Genomic DNA, 18,470 nt, shown 5'->3' on the forward strand with positions numbered 1-18,470 from the left:
GAGAAGACACCTTCCCTGATGTACAGGCAATGATATCTTTTGGACAGCTGCAGATGATCCATTTCCAGTCTAGATTTCTTCTTTAATTTAGGGAAATCGCTTTTAAAGCGTAATATGCTTACTAATCAAAATTGAAGACTTCCAAAGCCAATTTAAATCTTGTTTTGGATATCTACAGTGGGATCCTAGTAAACATAATGATCCTAGTAAACATAATTCTGCATGAGAACAGTGATGTTAGCTCTGTAGTTTAACATAATCTTTTGAATTTCATGAAATTGTTTAAAAAAAAAAAAAAAAAAGCTAGTTATTTAAAGCTTTATTCATTGTACAGATCAGCCCAACTTAGTTTGAAGCTGAAGTTACCTCAGCTGAAGAGCTGCTATGCTTATTCATGGCTTAGCTTGACATTTATTACCTGTCCCTAAACAAGCAATTTATGATACTGAAAGGAAGGTTCTCTTCTGAGAAATCATGAGGACATGAGGAAGTGGAGAAACATTACGCTTCCAGCTTGTGAATGTAATCCACTGACATTCTCATTTACATATCAGAGAAAGAAACCCAGAGCTTGAGTAAAATCAAAGTGACTTTCTTAATCTTGAAGGAAAAAACTGCCCCATTCCACCTGTACCAAAACATTTTGATACAAAAACCAAAACTCTGTGGACTGTTTTTTTGCTTATTCTTACTGCTTTTCTGTATTAAACAGTTCCAGTAGTTCACTTAAAAAATGAGTAACTACCTGCATGGAGCTGATTGATAACCATCCATTTTCTCTTGGAAAATGGAACTCTTTTTTTCCTCCTATTTGGGAACATGAATAAAAGCACTAGAAATGGGCTTGCCTGCCTTAAAGCATAAATACATGAGAGAAAAGCAAAATGGTGTCTCTTTCTTAGATAATACTAACAAGGCTTATTTCAGATCCAGTATCTTGCTTTGTGAAAATAATCATGAAAACATCCATATTTATTGTATTTACTTTATTGATAAAATAAGTTTACTGTACAGTACACAATTCTAGCCATAAATTCTTTTCAAGCTATCAGCATTACAAAAATAACAGGTTTGCAATGAAAAATAGTCACTCCACACCATGTGAAGGCTCTTTAAAATCCTAAAGTGATCAGGTCAGGGGAATGGAAGAAGAGACATATCAGAGGTGAAAACTAGGAGTAGATAAATTAAGTCACTTCTTAAATTACAAAAATAAACACTAATCAAGCATTATTTCATAATAGAGCAACCTTAAAGAACTGCCACAGACTAACAACCCTTCTCTGCTATATACTCTGGAGATTGTATTTGAAAGACAAGCCAGATCAGCCATGAAATTGCGTTCAGTGTAAAATGGATGTAAGTGCCCTTGATACAAGTCAATGGCTGAAAAGACGTGTATAGAAAAAAAACTTAACTGAAACCGAATCTTCTTCCAAGTTTGCAACAACAAAACACACTCCATTGAAACAGATGTTGCTTCTACTAAGTCACCAGCTTGCAAGCTACAGCAGAAATGCAAAATCTAAATGATATAAGCATTGGCAAAGTTTTATAGATAGCAGCTGACAACTATATTTTGAGCTTGAGATAAAATGTTCTGAAAAACCCCCACTTCCCCCAGGATGTTTTCCAAGTTTGGAAAGAGCTAAAACTTTTTTCTTCATGCACATTAATGTCCCCCATATATTCTTAAACCTAGAAACATGCTAAGATGCTCTGGAAGGAGAAATAGCAGTTTCTCCAGTTACAAGAAATGCTGTACAATGTTGGAGAGCTTGATTTATCTGCCTGTTCTGAGCTCTTCTTATAACTGCATTTCCTGGCATATGCATTAGCTAATTGAAAACTGGCATTTATTCTCAGCTTGATGCTTTTTCCCACCACTCCAGTTGTTTCTCTTAAGCAGTATGGGAAGGCATTTGACAATACCAGAAGAAAAACATTAGGCTCCCTATAAATTAGTTCACTGGGAACTGAAAGTTCAGTCTTAGACCTTTTGGTGCATTTATCTTGAGACAAGTTGTATTTAAAACTGACACGCTGAAAGTGTTTAATTCCTTCTGCACTGTTGCAACTAAAAATGGAATTTGATTAAATAAGGAGTTCAACTCATTTTGCTAGGTGAGATATTAAACAGACAAAATACTCAACTGTGCTTGCTGTTTGTAGCTCTTCAATTTCTGTGGTTGAAAGCTTTCACTATGCTTCGAGTCTGTGTTCCAATTAAAGAATACATTAGCATGTTAGACAAAAAGTCATGATACACATCAATATTAGAAATGTTCTTGGTGCTTCAAACAAGAATCCAACGTAAGCTGTGCCTTGATCTAGAAGTGCTAGTTCATTTTTACATCTAACGATATTTTAGGATTAAAAGTGAGAAGTCTATTTGTCAATGTGTAATACACTGAAAGTTCCCAGTGAAAACAGATCTTGAATATTTAGTCCTTAGGGAAAAAAAAAGAGGGGGGATGGGAGCAGTAATTATTGATTGTAGACTGTCAAGTCTGCCATAGAGCTCCTTCCTTCTTCCCCCAACTACCTTTGTTCTGCTATGGCTTGGGTGCTGTCAGATTGCTATTTCCCAGTTTGGGCAGGCAATCCAAGAAGTAGACGGGACTACTGTAGGACTTGTCTAGTAGGTAGAACTTTTCTACAGATAGAGAACTGAGCTTGGTTTTCTCTCTCATAAAGTAAATAGTTAATCCAGAATTATACTGCTTGTATTCCAGAAAACAAAAAAGAACAGTTCTTTTCATATTTTGAAAATATAATTAAGGATGCATATCTTAAGTCTTTTTAATTTAAGAAAACTGAACAAAGGCAAAAGCATTGCTTATGTTTAAACTGGTGGGATACCCTGTGGCAAAGTAACAGAAATGTTTAAGTTTTATGGTGCCTACTCACCCTTTCCATTAAACAGGCTTGTTGCAAAATCCCAAATTTCAAAAAATTTCAAAGGAAAAATGCAATATGGATTGTGCACAAAGCATACTCAGTTATGCTGTGATGAGACTTTAAGTTGTCTTTATTGTATAGTAGGTGCATTGAAGTTTTGTATATGCAGTAATTTATATAAACTATGTGAAATCATGTCTTATTTGCAAAATAACATCATATAAAAATAATTCCTAATTTGGTAAGTGCATTAATCCATTTCCTACTGAAGTTAGATCTATGGCAATTAATCTGTCATTAAGGGTTTTACAGAATACCCCTTTGAATGTATTTCACATGGTAAAAAAGCCACTAAACTGAAGTTCAAGACACATTATCTTGCTGGTGCCCTATTCAGTAACAAGTGCTTGACAAGTGACCCCTGATATTCCATTTGTAAAGTGTGCAATTAAAGCTTGTTGACTTCTATAGTCTTTAGCTTTTCCTCAGGCTCAAATCACTGCTTGTTACTAATCCTGAAAGAGATGTACTCTCTGACGCGTCTTCTTTCTTGAGGTTCAGGAATGATTCTCTAGTTATCTGAAGAATTTCTCTCAAGCCTTTGTTTTCTTGCTATAACCAGAGGAAAAAAAAGACATTATAGAACTCCAGAAAGAAACCCTGAACTCTTCCAAAAGCATGAGGTTTTAGATGTTATATAAAACAAATTAAAAATAAGACCTTAAAAATCTTGGGTGTGTGCTTATCTACTTGCAGCCTAATTTCTTACTAGTATGAAGTTGTATTTCACTCAGTTGTATTTACACTCAGTCTTAATTATTAAGTCAGTATGTAAAAGTCAGTATATAAATCACTACTTCCAGTGATGGAATGGTACTTAACAGTCCACCCAACAATGGTAGTGCAACAAAATAGCAGTGTGACTGAGTGATACAGTAACTCAATAACAGTGATAATGTTTACTCTGTTGCTCTAATGGATGAGTTTCAGTTATACTCAAAACAATAGGACCAAAAATATTTGATCCTAAAACTGTCTGACCAAAAATATTTTACAAAAAAACAGACTATACTGAAAATGCAGCGTGCAAAGCAACCTGTTTCACGTGCAAGATTCCTACAGAGCTACAAACAGAAAGAAAAGAACCCTTTACAGAACAGTCTAGACTTTAAAAGTGATTTTTATATAATTGGTAGCAACACTGCAAATACTGCACCCAGTTCCCTGCTTATTAATGATGTATAACATAGTTCTACAATGGCTTTTCCTGGCTGCTTTCTTGTAAGACAAGGAGGAAATGATATGATTTTCTAATCTTCCTGAGTATTAATCAGATGACCAGAGTAAGAGAAACAAATCCCAGAAGTTACCGATTTAGACAATTTTAATGCAGCTACCGGAAGAATACAGAAAATTATTTGCTTAGTAGTTTTGGAAAGATGGTACCATAGTGAAGGCTAGCCTAATGTTAGGTATGGCTCCCCTAAAGCTTTGATACATGTATTGAACGTATTCTTATGCCTAACCTAATTATCTGAATCAGTCAAGTATTTGCATAAAACTGTCTTTTTTCTGGCCTCTAATATTGGCATTAAGTACATGAGACAATACTCAAGCCCTAAAATACTGAAAGACTGTCTAAGACTTGTGTACAGATAGAACTGAAGGGTCAGAATGAAATGTGTGATTTAGAGATCTGGAATACATATTAAAGCTTGCATGAACATACGAGGTAGCAGTAGCCTGCTCCCCTAACTCTCCAAATAAGCAAGTTTCCCTGTATCGAGGTCTGTACCCTGAATTCTCTGAGGTGTTACAGTCACCTCTAAGTATTTAACGTGGGGGGAAGGAGAAATCATTATTGTGCCATTGCTGTTTGGATTTCATACTTACTTCAAGCTGAATGATACGTTCCTGCTCTTTACAGCCGTGCTTTTCATCAATTTCAATTGCTTTTCTCATTACTGCTGCCATTTCTGTAATTTGGTCCACATGCACTTGTAGTTCCTAAGCCATATAAATAATACGACAGTTTTAGTAATCTATTTACTGCATTATTAAAAATAAGCAAAGCATTAAATGTTCATTTTAACTGCTCTGACACTTAATAAAAATATGAACACAGACCTAGCTTTGTGAAAGAAGTTCTAATTCTGCAGCATGAAGGGCTACTGCAGTCCTGTTCATTTAAATAAATCTGTTCCCTCTTAAGAGTTTTATAAAAGAAAATATGCTTAAATGTCTATACCCTTAGCATCTTCCATGCCTTCAAGATGGCTACAAGTTAGCCATGCGCTTGCTCTGGCAAGAACCTCCGGTGTTGCAGGAGATGTGTATCATTGTGGATATGCAGAAAGACCAACTTCACTTAACAACAGCAGCATATGCGACATTCCTTCCACCTATGTGAAAGCCGGTCCCAAGCCTGGTTCAGCCAGTACCAGCCTGTGGGTAGGCATTTGTCTCTTAAAAAGAGCAGGCAAAGTAGTCATCCTTATTACTACATCATATACTAGGAAACTCAGATCTGTCCTTAGCTCTTACCTAAGGTACTTCCGCTCAAATCCAATTTCAGCTGATCTGCAATTTGGACTCCAGAGGTCCATGTCCTTGCTGAACTGTAAGAAATGGGCTTGTATCCTGATTGACCTCTTTGTGTCTGTGAATTAACACTGGCAGGGCACTTTCCCATTGTAAAGAACTACTGCATCTTACTCAGAGTCAAGTAGAGGAAAAAAAGTACAATAGTTCTGTTTGCTCATCTTCTTCCACTGTTGATGGTGATAGGAGCCATTAACACAGGCATAACAGCCTTTGCAAACAAACTTAAATTTTAGATAATTTTCCCTGTTTGCAGAGAACTGATATCTAACCTACTGACTTTGTTGACTTGGGTGATGTTTTACTTTCTCCCTAGCCAACATACCAACAGGAAATGCTTAAAGGGTCCCTACTTACTTCTCCTGTAGATCTAGAGAAAATACCTTTGGCATTCACTGCTGTTCAGTTAAGCTAAATGTTGTAATGCTGTTTCCAAAGACCTTATTTTCATTCCTTTCCTCTGCTTGTTTCTTATTCCAAATCTACTAACAGCCTTTTCGTGTCTGGTCTGACCTTTGGACAAAATTCACAACAGTTACTAACTATTACCAAGGAAGTAGGACTGAAAACTGCTGTGTATACCTAAAAACAGGATGGATTAAATCCCACCTTTACATTATAAATTTGACTGGAGGTCCACACAGCTAGCAGATGATCAGCTTGCCTTTCAACAGAAACAACTATAAAAAAAAATTCTTGGAATTGTAGAGTGTCTGACCAAAGCAAGCATACTTCATTAAAAATGAACATCAGCCCCTTCCACCCTTCTCTGCTGTTCCAGCTGCCAGAGCTGTGGTTTAGCTGTTCATTCAGTGTTCACTTGCAGCATGGGTGTGAGGAGAAGGGGGCGGAGGAGAGAAGGACCTTGCTGTACATCTTTATTTTCTTAGAATCATAGAATCATAGAATATCCTGAGTTGGAAGGGACCCTTAAGGATCATCAAGTCCAACTCTTGACACCGCACAGGTCTACCCAAAAGTTCAGACCATGTGCCTAAGTGCACAGTCCAATCTCTTCTTAAATTCAGACAGGCTCGGTGCAGTGACCACTTCCCTGGGGAGCCTGTTCCAGTGTGCAACCACCCTCTCTGTGAAGAACCCCCTCCTGACGTCCAGCCTAAATTTCCCCTGCCTCAGCTTAACCCCGTTCCCGCGGGTCCTGTCACTAGTGTTAATGGAGAAAAGGTCTCCTGCCTCTCGACACCCCCTTACGAGGAAGTTGTAGACTGTGATGAGGTCTCCCCTCAGCCTCCTCTTCTCCAGGCTGAACAGGCCCAGTGACCTCAGCCGTTCTTCGTACGTCTTCCCCTCCAGGCCTTTCACCATCTTCGTAGCCCTCCTCTGGACACTCTCCAACGGTTTCATGTCCTTTTTATACTGTGGTGCCCAGAACTGCACACAGTACTCGAGGTGAGGCCGCACCAGCGCAGAGTAGAGCGGGACAATCACCTCCCTTGACCTACTAGCGATGCCGTGCTTGATGCACCCCAGGACACGGTTGGCCCTCCTGGCTGCCAGGGCACACTGCTGGCTCATATTCAACTTGCTGTCTACCACGACCCCCGGATCCCTCTCTTCTAGGCTGCTCTTCAGCGTCTCATCGCCCAGTCTGTACGTGCAGCCAGGGTTTCCCCGTCCCAGGTGCAGGACCCAGCACTTGCTCTTATTGAACTTCATGCGGTTGGTGATCGCCCAGCTCTCCAACCTGTCCAGATCCCTCTGTAAGGCCTTTCCACCCTCATTCGAGTCCACAACTCCTCCAAGTTTGGTGTCATCAGCAAACTTGCTCAAAATACCCTCTATTCCTACATCCAGATCGTTTATAAAAATATTGAAAAGTACCGGCCCTAAAATGGAGCCTTGAGGGACCCCACTGGTGACCGCCCGCCAGCCTGACACAGCCCCATTTACCATATCCCTTTGGGCCCTGCCCGTTAGCCAATTGCTCACCCATCGTATGATGTTTTTATTTAGCTGTATGGTGGACATTTTGTCCAGTAGGATCCTATGGGAAACCGTGTCAAAAGCCTTGCTGAAGTCCAAAAAAAATCACATCAGCTGGTTTCCCTTGGTCCACCATAAGGGTGATCTTATCATAAAAGGAAATCAGGTTAGTTAGGCAGGACCTACCCTTCACAAACCCATGCTGGCTGGGACCAATGACTGCTTTGTCCCCCAGGTGCGCCTCAATAAGTTTGAGAACCATCTTCTCCATGATTTTACCAGGCACTGACGTGAGACTGACAGGCCTGTAATTGCTAGGGTCTTCTTTCTGACCCTTCTTGAAAATCGGCACAACATTTGCCAGCTTCCAGTCTACTGGGACCTCTCCAAATTCCCAGGATCGTTGAAAAATAATTGAAAGAGGTTCCGCGATGACGTCCGCCAGCTCTTTCAGCACCTGGGGATGAATCCGATCCGGACCCATGGACTTGTAGAGATCCAGGTGGAGTAGCAAATCCCGCACACGTTCAGGGTCAGTTGGGAGTTTGTCATCCCCACCGTCCCGGCCCTCCAGCTCAGGGCACCCTGGGTCCCGAAGCCCATCATCGGCATTGAAGACAGAGGCAAAGAAGGCGTTAAGCGTCTCTGCTTTGCCTATGTCATCGTCTGTGAGGAGACCTTCCCTATCAAGGTGCGGCCCTATGTATTCTTTAGTTCTCCTTTTTCCATTCACATATCTAAAAAAACCCTTTTTATTTTCTCTCACAGACATAGCCAGCTTCAACTCTAGGTGTGCTTTGGCCACACGAACTTTCTCCCTACAAACACGAACAGCATCCCTGTATTCTTTCCATGACACCTGGCCCTCCTTCCAGTAGCGAAACACTCTCTGTTTCCACCTAATCTCCATTAGAATGTTCCTGGTCAGCCACGCCGGCCTCCTGCCCCGCCTGCCTGACTTTCGATATTTAGGAATTGCCTGATCTTGTGCTTCTAGGAGGCATCGCTTAAAGAATGACCAGCACTGGTGGACATCGAGGCCTTCAAGAGCAGTTTCCCAGGGGACCTTGCTGACTAGTTCCCTGAGCAGCCTGAAGTCTGCTTTCCCCATATCTAGGGATGAGGTTTTGGTGGCACTTTTCCTTCTGTCACCATAAATTTTGAACTCAACCACTTCATGGTCGCTATGACCGAGGCGGCCACCAATCACCACATCTCCCACCAGACCCTCTCTGTTTTCTAGCAACAGGTCTAGGAGGGCACCTTTCCTAGTTGGCTCCGTTAGCACCTGCACCAAGAAGTTATCATCTAGGTGCTTCATGAACCTCCTGGACTTGCTCGCGTCAGCCGTGTGGCACTCCCAGTTAACGTCCGGCAAGTTGAAGTCCCCCATAAGGACAAGGGGAGTTAATCTCGAGGCCTCTCTTAGTTCTGTAAAGAATAATTTATCGGCGCTATCGTCCTGGCCAGGCGGTCTGTAATAGACTCCCACAACGACATCCCCTTTATTCGTTCGTCCCTTGATCCTTACCCAGAGGCTCTCAACTTTGCCATTGCCGACCTGAAGTTCCACACAGTCCAGCCCATGCTTCACATACATCACCACCCCACCACCTCGCCTACCCTGCCTGTCCCTCCTGAAGAGCCTGTAACCATCTATCGCAACACCCCAGTCACAGGACTCATCCCACCAGGTTTCGCTTATGCCGATGATGTCGTAGTTGCGGGACTGGGCCAGGACTTCTAGCTCATCTATTTTATTCCTCATACTGCGTGCATTTGTGTAAAAGCATTTCAAGTGCGTCTCCTTACACTCAGCACCTTGTGGATCTGACTGAAGGACCTCACTGGCACACAGCCCCTCTGATTCTAGCGTACCATCCCTTAGGTCTTCACCGGTGTGCCTGGTTTTAGCCCCTTCCCCCTTCGACTCTAGTTTAAAGCCCTATCTATCAGCCCTGCCAACTCCTGACCAAAGATCCTTACCCCTCTCCGAGAGAGGCGCATCCCATCCGGTGCCATCAGGCCCGGTGTAGCATAGACCTTCCCGTGATCAAAGAAACCGAAATTCTGCCGGTCACACCAGTCTCGAAGCCATGAGTTTATGTGAACAGCACGCCTTTCAGCTTCAATCCCCCCTATCGGAAGGACAGAGGCAAACACCACCTGCGCCCCTGATCCTCTAAGTAGTCGCCCCAAATCCCTAAAGTCTCTTTTGATCGCCTTCGGACTTCTCGTTGCTACTTCATCGCTACCAGCCTGAAAGACCAGTAGCGGGTAGTAGTCAGTGGGCCGTACCAGGCGCTTGACTTTCTTGGCAAAGTCTCTCACCCGAGCCTCAGGGAGGCAACAGACTTCTCTGCGGGTTGGGTCCGGTCGGCATATCGGTCCCTCTGTCCCTTTCAGAAGGGAGCCCCCCATAACAATAGCCCTTCTTTCTTTTTTGAAGGATGATGTGGCAATGCGACGTGTAGGTCGCATTGTCTTAGGCGCCCCCTCCAACTGGGACGGGTGTTTGTCTACTTTGTCATTTAGATCGTCTTGCTCTAGTCCTTCATATCGATTATTTAAGGGTAGATGAGAAGGTGAGGTGGGCAGAGAGAGGGCTCGCCTACCACCCCGAATAGGCACCTGCCTCCATTCCCCCCCTTGATCTAGGTCTCCTCCCGCTGCCTGGCAGGAGGAGGGAACCTCCGTCTTCTGCGTAACAGGAGACGCCTGTGCTGTGGCAGGCTCGTGAGCCTGCCTCAGAGAGGGTAGAGCGCACCTCCACCAGTCAATTTCCCTCTCTGACTCCCTGATGCTCCTGAGCCTGTTCACCTCCTCCTGGAGCTCCGCTACCTGGCTGAGCAGTTCTTCTCAATTTCCAATGAGGGTGAACGTATAGAACATTCTTTTCAACAAAAGATGCTTTTCAGTATATGTTTTTTAAGAATAAGTTTTGGCTGGAAAGGAAGCTGCAGTCAGTAGTAAAAGAATGAGCTGGCAAATCCTTCCTGGAGAAGGATTAGGAAGGAGTTAGTGGCTTTTACATACACTGCTGTTCTCGCTGCTTCCCCTTTGGCTAGTTGATGTGGCCTCTCAATCAGTATGAGCTAGAGCCTGTTTCAAAGTTACTAACTGGAGACCAGATGCTAACACAAAACTGTAAAGCTCTCCTCTGGAAGCCAAATGTGTACAAGTTAGATGCTGTAAGAGCAAACAATGCAACATAGGAGTTTCTTTATGAACATAGCTTCAAACATCTATAAACATTTATATTTCCTTTTTTATTTTGCATATGTTAGTCTCTCTCTTCACAGAAAACAAATACACAATTCCAGTCCTCATTTCAGTTGAGCAAATTCAAACAGCACAGCTAGTGCAGGGTCTTTACTAGTGACACAAACTTTTCTCATGCACATAAGACTGCTAAAAAATATTTTTCTATTTAAAGGAGGTGCTTGCTGATCTGCCGAAATTAGTGAGTTAAATAATATTTTGCAAGTAGGTACTGAAGTTAATAGCTGCCACTTGACAGAACAGTGTTTACTGGTAACATTGAAATTCATTCCTTAGGTATTATGGATATTTTAGGTAATATGAAAAGCAGCGTTTAAAGACTGTTTCAAGATTTTTCAATCTTACTGAATGAGAAGACCGATTAGAAGCATAAATAATGAAATTCCAGAAATCCTAAGTGTCAGGAAAGAGTAATAAATCCTCTGTATCAGGCATTGTTGTGGGGTCAGATTTAACCAAAATGTTGAAGCATAAATTTCCTGCTTAAATGTATATATATATATAAAATATATATTATATATATAATATATATATTTATATATAAAAATATATATCATAATATTATATATTAATAATATATATAATAATAATAGTATAATATATACTTATATATACATATAAATAAATAAATATATATAGACACATATACAAATTGTTTTTTACTTCCAAGCTTATAATCCATAAAAAATGTTTCTAAATTAATTTCTAAGTCCATTTCAGGACTGATATTTGACCTTCTTGTCTAAGTACCAAAGTCACTCCTGAGGCTATAAATTATATCTCTCTATATATACCAAGGTAACCTCTGAAAAGGATATATACTTTTTTTTTTTTTAAAGGGGCTTATGTTAAAGATACAGTTCTCATCTGGTAAATTCACAATAATTTAAGTAGTCCTATTGATTTCAGTGGAGCTAACTACATGGGCATGCTTCTGTAAAGAGATAAGAAGATCAAAATCCTAAACTGTTCTCACAGTATGCTGACCCTAGCTCTGCCTTTCAGACTTAGTTTGTTGAGGTTAAAGGTAATCAAACATTTAGAACTATTGTTTGTCTATGCAGTTGTAGTGCTGATGATTATATTTAAAATGAAAACCTTTGCTAAAAAGCTTCAGTTTAGATTTGTCAGTGATCTAGAATCACAAATTTTCCTGACAAAATACACAGAAAGCCTAAACTATATATTAAAAATAATATAATTATTAAAAAATTAATAAAAGCTCTTTTGAGTCTTGGATTTTTAATTTGCTAGACATTTAGCAGAAAAAAGTGTGAAAATTAAGTTTTTAAAACTTACCCCCCCCCATTCTCTCCAGTAAGCACAGGTTTACTAATTATTTGTTGGAGTCACAAGCCTAAGTTAAATACAGTCTAAAAATCTCAATATTACTGAGATCTATTGGTATCTGGAACTGTAACAGAGCAGTTGACTTGAAGACCTAAGCAAAACATAAGTACATTAAGTAGATACACTAATGAAGTGCTACCTGATAAAAGCTTACATAAATCAGCAGCTGGTAAGGCTAACCTACTAGACGGATCAAGTTTCCTGTTTGTATTGCCTGGCCTGTAAAAGTTAGAACTTGTTAGTACAATGATACAAAAACTGAGGCAACATAACCTTTGAATTGATCCATTACAAAAAAAAAAAAAAAAAAAAAAAAAAAAAAGCCCAATGAAGTTATTACCTTGGAATGTTGCTCTTTTAACTTCACTATTATACTTGGATCATCTTTTTTGCTTGCCATAAGCAACCTAAACATTTGTTCTCTGTATTTGCTCATTATGAGTTCCAAAGCAGACTGATGTTCTTCAAGAGACGTGCGTAGTTCTACCAATGGAATTTTAAAATTCAATTAGTTTAACAGAGGAGTGAAACAAAATGCAAAAATACTTCAGCCTGAGAAAACAAACAGACTGTCCTGTCCTGACGCATCACCTCTCCTTCCACCACAAAACCTCCATAGTCTCTGCAAACTTCTTCAGTGGTGACTGCCCAGGAAAATTCTTTTTCAGTCAGAAACAGTCTTATTGGTTGATTTGACTTCAGACCCTTTAGCTGACATAAACCATCCTAAGAGTAGCTGAGGAGTTTTACTATAGAGGCTAGATTCAGCCCTGTACATTAATTGGAAAGAAGTTTACAGATCTGTTTTAATTTGCAGCTTGGTAAAATACAAATTTTAAAAATGCCCATGTTCAAAATATACTAAGTCTGGCTTAGATTAAAAGTACTAAACGGTTCAGGGCTACCTCAGCTAAAATTTTCCAAAGCAGAACTTCTTATGAAGCAAGCTCAAAGACAACAAGAAAAACAGAAAATAGTGCTTTGAGGCCAATTTTGGTCCCCCCCTTTTTTTTTTGTGCTTCACAAAAGGACAAATAATTCCTGAGATAAGACAAGATCCATACAAGTTGAGATCATTGACTCAAGATCATTGCACAATATTTTAGAGTGCCCATGGAATTCCAGGAAGAATGGTATGCTCCTAGTGTATGGAATGCCAGAAGGAATTATACTAGTGTACTTATACCTTAAGTTTTCCTGACAGCTCCTGTTTTTTTTTTTTGTTGTTTTTTTTTTTAATATTTTTTAAGCAATGGAAACACATTTCCATATAGATACTAACATTGTAGAAACTTAGAAACTGTAATTGTATCTCCTTATACTCAACATTAGATAAGGACTGAAATGACTGCTTTCCGCAATTGTTTTTTTAAATCCTGGTCCCAGTGGTGGGACATCTGGACTCCATATTTGATTATATTATGATCAGTTAAACTGACAAGTTGAACTTAGAAGAAAATATTTCTTCTATAAAAAGAATTTGTGGACTTGATCAATGATGAAAGTCTCACTGATTAGACAGGTGCAGGCTCAAACTTGAATAGGATAGTATATTAGTCTTACCTTTATTCTCCTGTTGCAATTCCCTAATCTGTCTGTTTTCTTGTTGGATACCCATCACTAATGTAGACCGAGGACGATGTCTTGCTACTTCATTGAGCTCCTGAATTTCCTCTTGGTACTAGTTATTAAAAAAAAAAAAAAAAAAGTCAGCAAGTCACCAAGAACCAATTATAAAATGTCAGTGAAAGTCTGTAACCAACAAAATACATGCTTGTTTTTAATTAATTATATAAAACAGACAAAACCACATCTGGCAGTACTGCCAATGTACTTACTGCCCTTTAGAAACACTTGCTTTAAAACTTGCTTTAATTTTTTTTTAATCAAAAAAATTGGTAACTCGGAGCTGTGTAGTGGGCATGACCTGCAGTTAGTGCAGGTCAAGTTCGCCATCAGGTCATTAGAACAGATAAACAGGTGGTAAAGAAAAGCCATGAGGTCCTGACCTCTGCAGCTTCCCAATTCCCTAAAGCATGTGTATGAGCACAAGTCACACGGACCTAAATGAACAAATCCTGACTCTCAGCAAGTGGGTAGATTTAATACTCACTCCTAAGTTATGAAGCCTCTGCATGACTATTTTTGCAGGGATAAAGCATATAGAATCACATTCTTGCAATGATTTTGGACAGAAGGGACCTTAGAGATCATCTAGTTCCAACCCCAATATGCAGGGTTTTATTATTTTACAGGCTCATTAACATGGATTGAAATTGAAATGACAGGCTGAACTTCCAAATGGAAAGACAGCAGACACCTTTATGTTTTTCGCAAAGCTCTCTAGTGAAAGTCACACTCAACCTAATTATATCCCTCGGACAGCTTAATATCGTAATGGAAATAATAGCAAATATGCCCAAAAGGCTGACTTAAAAGAAAAGGAGACAGTGCAAAGATGGAAGTATTCTGAACAGAAGGACCTATGACAGACTTCTGTATGATTAAATCTACATGTTTGAATCAATAAAACCGGTGGTATTTCACAGAAGAGCAAAACATGAGGTACCACACAATGGTTTGTAGGATACTAACCCCATTCCTACCAGTGCTCTTCACATAAACACTAGTTTTCAATATTTAAGCTAGAGTAGCAAGCAAAACTTCTTTACAGGATCATACTAAATTTATAAGCCATCTATTTTTCGATCACAGTCGCACCCACAACAGGAATACTTAGTATGGTATTTAAAGAATAACAAATTACAATACTGATTCTGTATTGCACAGTAGCATACAAAAATGTCTTAAGCAATGTGTTTCTGAGCTGTGGCTTTTTAATGGAGTAAACAAAGAAGAAAAACAAACCTGTTTCATTGCTTCAACCCTCTTGTTAAGAGCTGTAGTCTGTTCGATAAGAGCTTCTGCAGCGTTGTCATGTTCCCTTAGCCGTTCCACCAGTGCTTTCGCATCTGCTAAGGCTTTCTCAATTGTGCAACTCATTTCTAGAGGTTAGAAATGGATTATTTTCACACTATTGCCTGTTTTAGAGAGAACCGCTGTGTAAGATATATTTTCTAAGTTTGAAGCAGCTGAATACAACCTTCCCCTCTTCCTCGAACAGCCATAATTGACATTTTAGACCTATGTTGTCTTCAAGGAGTAGGAAAAAATCATATACCTTAAAAATTCTGTCTGCTTTTCCTTCTTTTTAATTGCTGTTCAGACCATGGATTACAGCTAGGAAATGAAAGTAAATTGTGTGTCATGAAGAGAGTACTTGATATTCTCAAAGTATTTGATATTTGAGAAGTATAGATCCAACACAAAAGAGAATGCCAAAGGACTATACATGTAGTAGGCTTGAATACTTTGATGAATTAAGTCAGCAGAGAAAGGGAAGAGCTAAAACTGACAGCGTAGAGAAAATTGAAAATTACTTTGGGAAAATTCCAACACCCAAAGGCTTGTGTTTTCTTCATGTATAAAAATGAACACAAGCATCATTGCATGGAATGAAATTGTAAAATATGTCATTTTCAACAGGATAGAGCAAGAGAGCAACTTGGCCAAGAGGATGAACCGATGGCATAGTTAAAATACCAGCCTTCTAATTGCAGTAGCTGTTAGCAGAAATTACCTAAACTTGCAAAATGCTTACACACACTAGCATTTTCAATGCACTGGCCTTTACACTCATTTTCTTGGACTTATTCTTGATAGATTACGTATCAAGACTGGGACTGTTCATTCTTCAAGTTCTTGTTTTAAGAAATCTTGTGTGTTTTCTACTGAAAAGAAAATCTATTTCAACTCCTTGGTAAGTTCTTCAGCAATAAGACACTAATGATAGAGGCTTATTAGAGACACATGCCTTATTAATGCAAAGCTTGATATTTTTTTCAGGAAATTTTCTGTGAGAATCTATTTCTTAGCTGAAGGAGAGATTTTTGCAAGCATAAAATGTCAGTGAACCACTGAAATACAGGGCAAAAAAAAAACTTGCTTCAGATTGGTTTTCTGACTTAGGCTCCTTTACAAATCATAGCCTAGGATCTTTAGCCAAATTGAAAGAAATCTTCATGTTTTCCCCAACTGACCTTTTCCCACTGCCCATGTAGGTAGCAGAAAAAAGGATATTTCCAATACAGGAAATTTCACCATTACCCTCAAAGATTTACAAGCATATCAAGGACATCCCATCTACATACACCGAGATGTGGGGGGAAACTAATTTCCTCTCTGAAGAGCCTATGTGCACCCCTGACCTTTCTTCAAAGCCTAACCTCCCCAGATATTTTAATTTGGTAATTTTGTTAATTGTTCCCTCTACTCTGAGGAACATACGTAGCAGAAAAGCATTTTGTTTACTTTTGCTATGCAGAAGGGTCACAGAAAGGTTGAGTCTTGCTTCCTGACAGAGAAGCTTGAGTAAGCAAGCTTCATGTATGCACGGTGCACAACCATTTTAAACTTTTTTTCTACAAATTGTGTGTTACCAAAAGCATCACCATTTGGCACATACAGATTTCCTATAAATATTCACAATGTGAATTCCTTAATATTTATCAACTCAAGTTTTCATTTTAACTTCCATATTTATGTACTTGAGGTATCAAGTCAAGTCCTTCAGTAGACTAATGTGTTATCACAGGCAGTTAATATATTCACTTGGGTTTGGCAGTTTGAGCTCTTTTTCATATCATGTAGAAAGGAATCATACTGTTTTGCTTTTAAGGATCTGCTCTGCTTGCGCCTTATTTCTCCTTCAATTTTGGTCTCATGTTCTTGCTGGGCTACAAAGTCCTACACACAAAACCTGACCTTCCATGATAGCTGACTAAACTGTTACAGACATGGATTTAATCAGATCCATATTACAAGAGAATTTGAAGGGCAGTCTTTAGCACTATTCACAGGCCACAAATTCTCCAGCCATCACAACCAAAGCCTCTCAGACCTCTCTGTGAGCTGGGAACACATTTTGCATTGACTACAATGTAGCTAACACCTCCGATAATTTGCATCACTGCCATTTTTTAAGCAAGGTATGTGTTCATCCTTCTTTGTGCTTTGACACGAGACAAGAAGAAACCCCCTTCTTGCAAAGCTGCTGCCATTCCTTCTCTCAGCAGATGAACCGGGGCAGACACGTGTGGAACGAGGCCGCACAAACTGGGCAGCAGCCACCTGCCCTCCCAGCGCTGAAGGTGAAGCGGGCCTCAAGCTACATCCTGTTTTTGTGCAGGATGCATGCCTCAGGAAGGAGGCTCGTTATTTGCATCATTGTAATCACAGCCCCAAACGTTGGCTAGGCTTCCTCTGGGTGAGGCACCGGCCCCGACCTGTGGCATTTACAGTTCTCTCCTTTTGCCCACTGGCCGCCGATCACTAGGCAGAACGGTTGTCTTATCCTAAAAGATATCTCCGTACGTAAGTTAACCCGAGCGTTTAGAAATTAAATACCACTGAACCAAAGACGTTCGGCGCAGGGCAGTTCCCGGGCATCCCTTTGCTCGCGGGCAGGCTGCCTGTGGCGGTGACACCCCGGGCTGCCCCCGCAGGGCTGTGGGGCTGCAGGCGGGGCTACAGGTGACCGACACGGCCCGGCCGCCACCACGGGCTCGCTCCCCGTCACTTCCTGCCCTTCGCTAATTGCTCTCCCTACCTAATTGGGCAGCGCGATAACCAACCCAAAACAAAGACTCCCGCCCAGCCCAGCCTCCCCTGGGCTTTGCGTCCAAACCCACCTCGGGGCGGCCTCACCGACCTGCTAGGTTTACAGCAGTCGGGACTATCGCGACACCCGCCGCCTGTCGCGAGACGGCAAGCAAACGAAAGCTGACAGAAGCTCCCCCCCCATCTCCCCGGACCCCTCTCCGTTTGCCTGCCTCCCCCCGCACCCTGCCGCCCCACCCCGCTCCGCTCACTCATGGCCACCGGCTCCAGCGGCGCCCGGGAACAGGTGTTAGGGCCCCGCTGCCCGCCCCACTCTCAAATGGCGGCGGGCGGCTGCGGGGCGGCGCCGCGCCGTGACGCGGACGCGGGCGGGGCCTCACTCCCCCCCCAATCTCTCGCGAGAACTCCGCCTCCCGTCTCCCCTCCTCGGCTCGCTATTGGCTGTGGGGCGGGAGCCCCTCCCCTTTCCCGTGCCCCCTTCCGGCCCCCCCCCCGCGCGGCGGGCAGTTGCGAGGCGGCGCGGGAGGCGGCCGCCGGCCGGGCCATGGGGGCTGCGTGACCCCGGCGGGGCGCCGGGGTCCGCGGGGCCGGAGGAGGAGAGGGGGAGGGAGGGGAGAGGCGCTCCCCCTGCCAGCGCTGGGGGAGCCGCTGCGCCAGCGGCGTAAGTGGCCGCGCGGGGGTCCCGCGGCCTCAGGGGTGGGCGGAGCGGGAGG

At 41.5% G+C, this 18,470-nt stretch overlaps 1 protein-coding gene across 1 annotated transcript; it reads right to left on the minus strand.

The window, feature by feature from the left end:
• Positions 1 to 988: 988 nt before the first annotated feature.
• On the minus strand, positions 989 to 18,084 carry FGFR1OP2 (FGFR1 oncogene partner 2). Its single transcript, XM_032195900.1, has 6 exons — positions 18,009 to 18,084; positions 14,947 to 15,083; positions 13,642 to 13,759; positions 12,419 to 12,561; positions 4,795 to 4,908; positions 989 to 3,513 (listed from the first exon to the last, which is right to left on the minus strand). The coding sequence occupies exons 1-6, from the start codon at positions 18,010 to 18,012 to the stop codon at positions 3,376 to 3,378; spliced, it is 654 nt and encodes a 217-aa protein (XP_032051791.1). The 5' UTR covers positions 18,013 to 18,084; the 3' UTR covers positions 989 to 3,375.
• Positions 18,085 to 18,470: the final 386 nt, after the last annotated feature.

This window comes from Aythya fuligula, chromosome 1, assembly GCF_009819795.1.
Source record: "Aythya fuligula isolate bAytFul2 chromosome 1, bAytFul2.pri, whole genome shotgun sequence".
NCBI lineage: Eukaryota > Metazoa > Chordata > Aves > Anseriformes > Anatidae > Aythya > Aythya fuligula.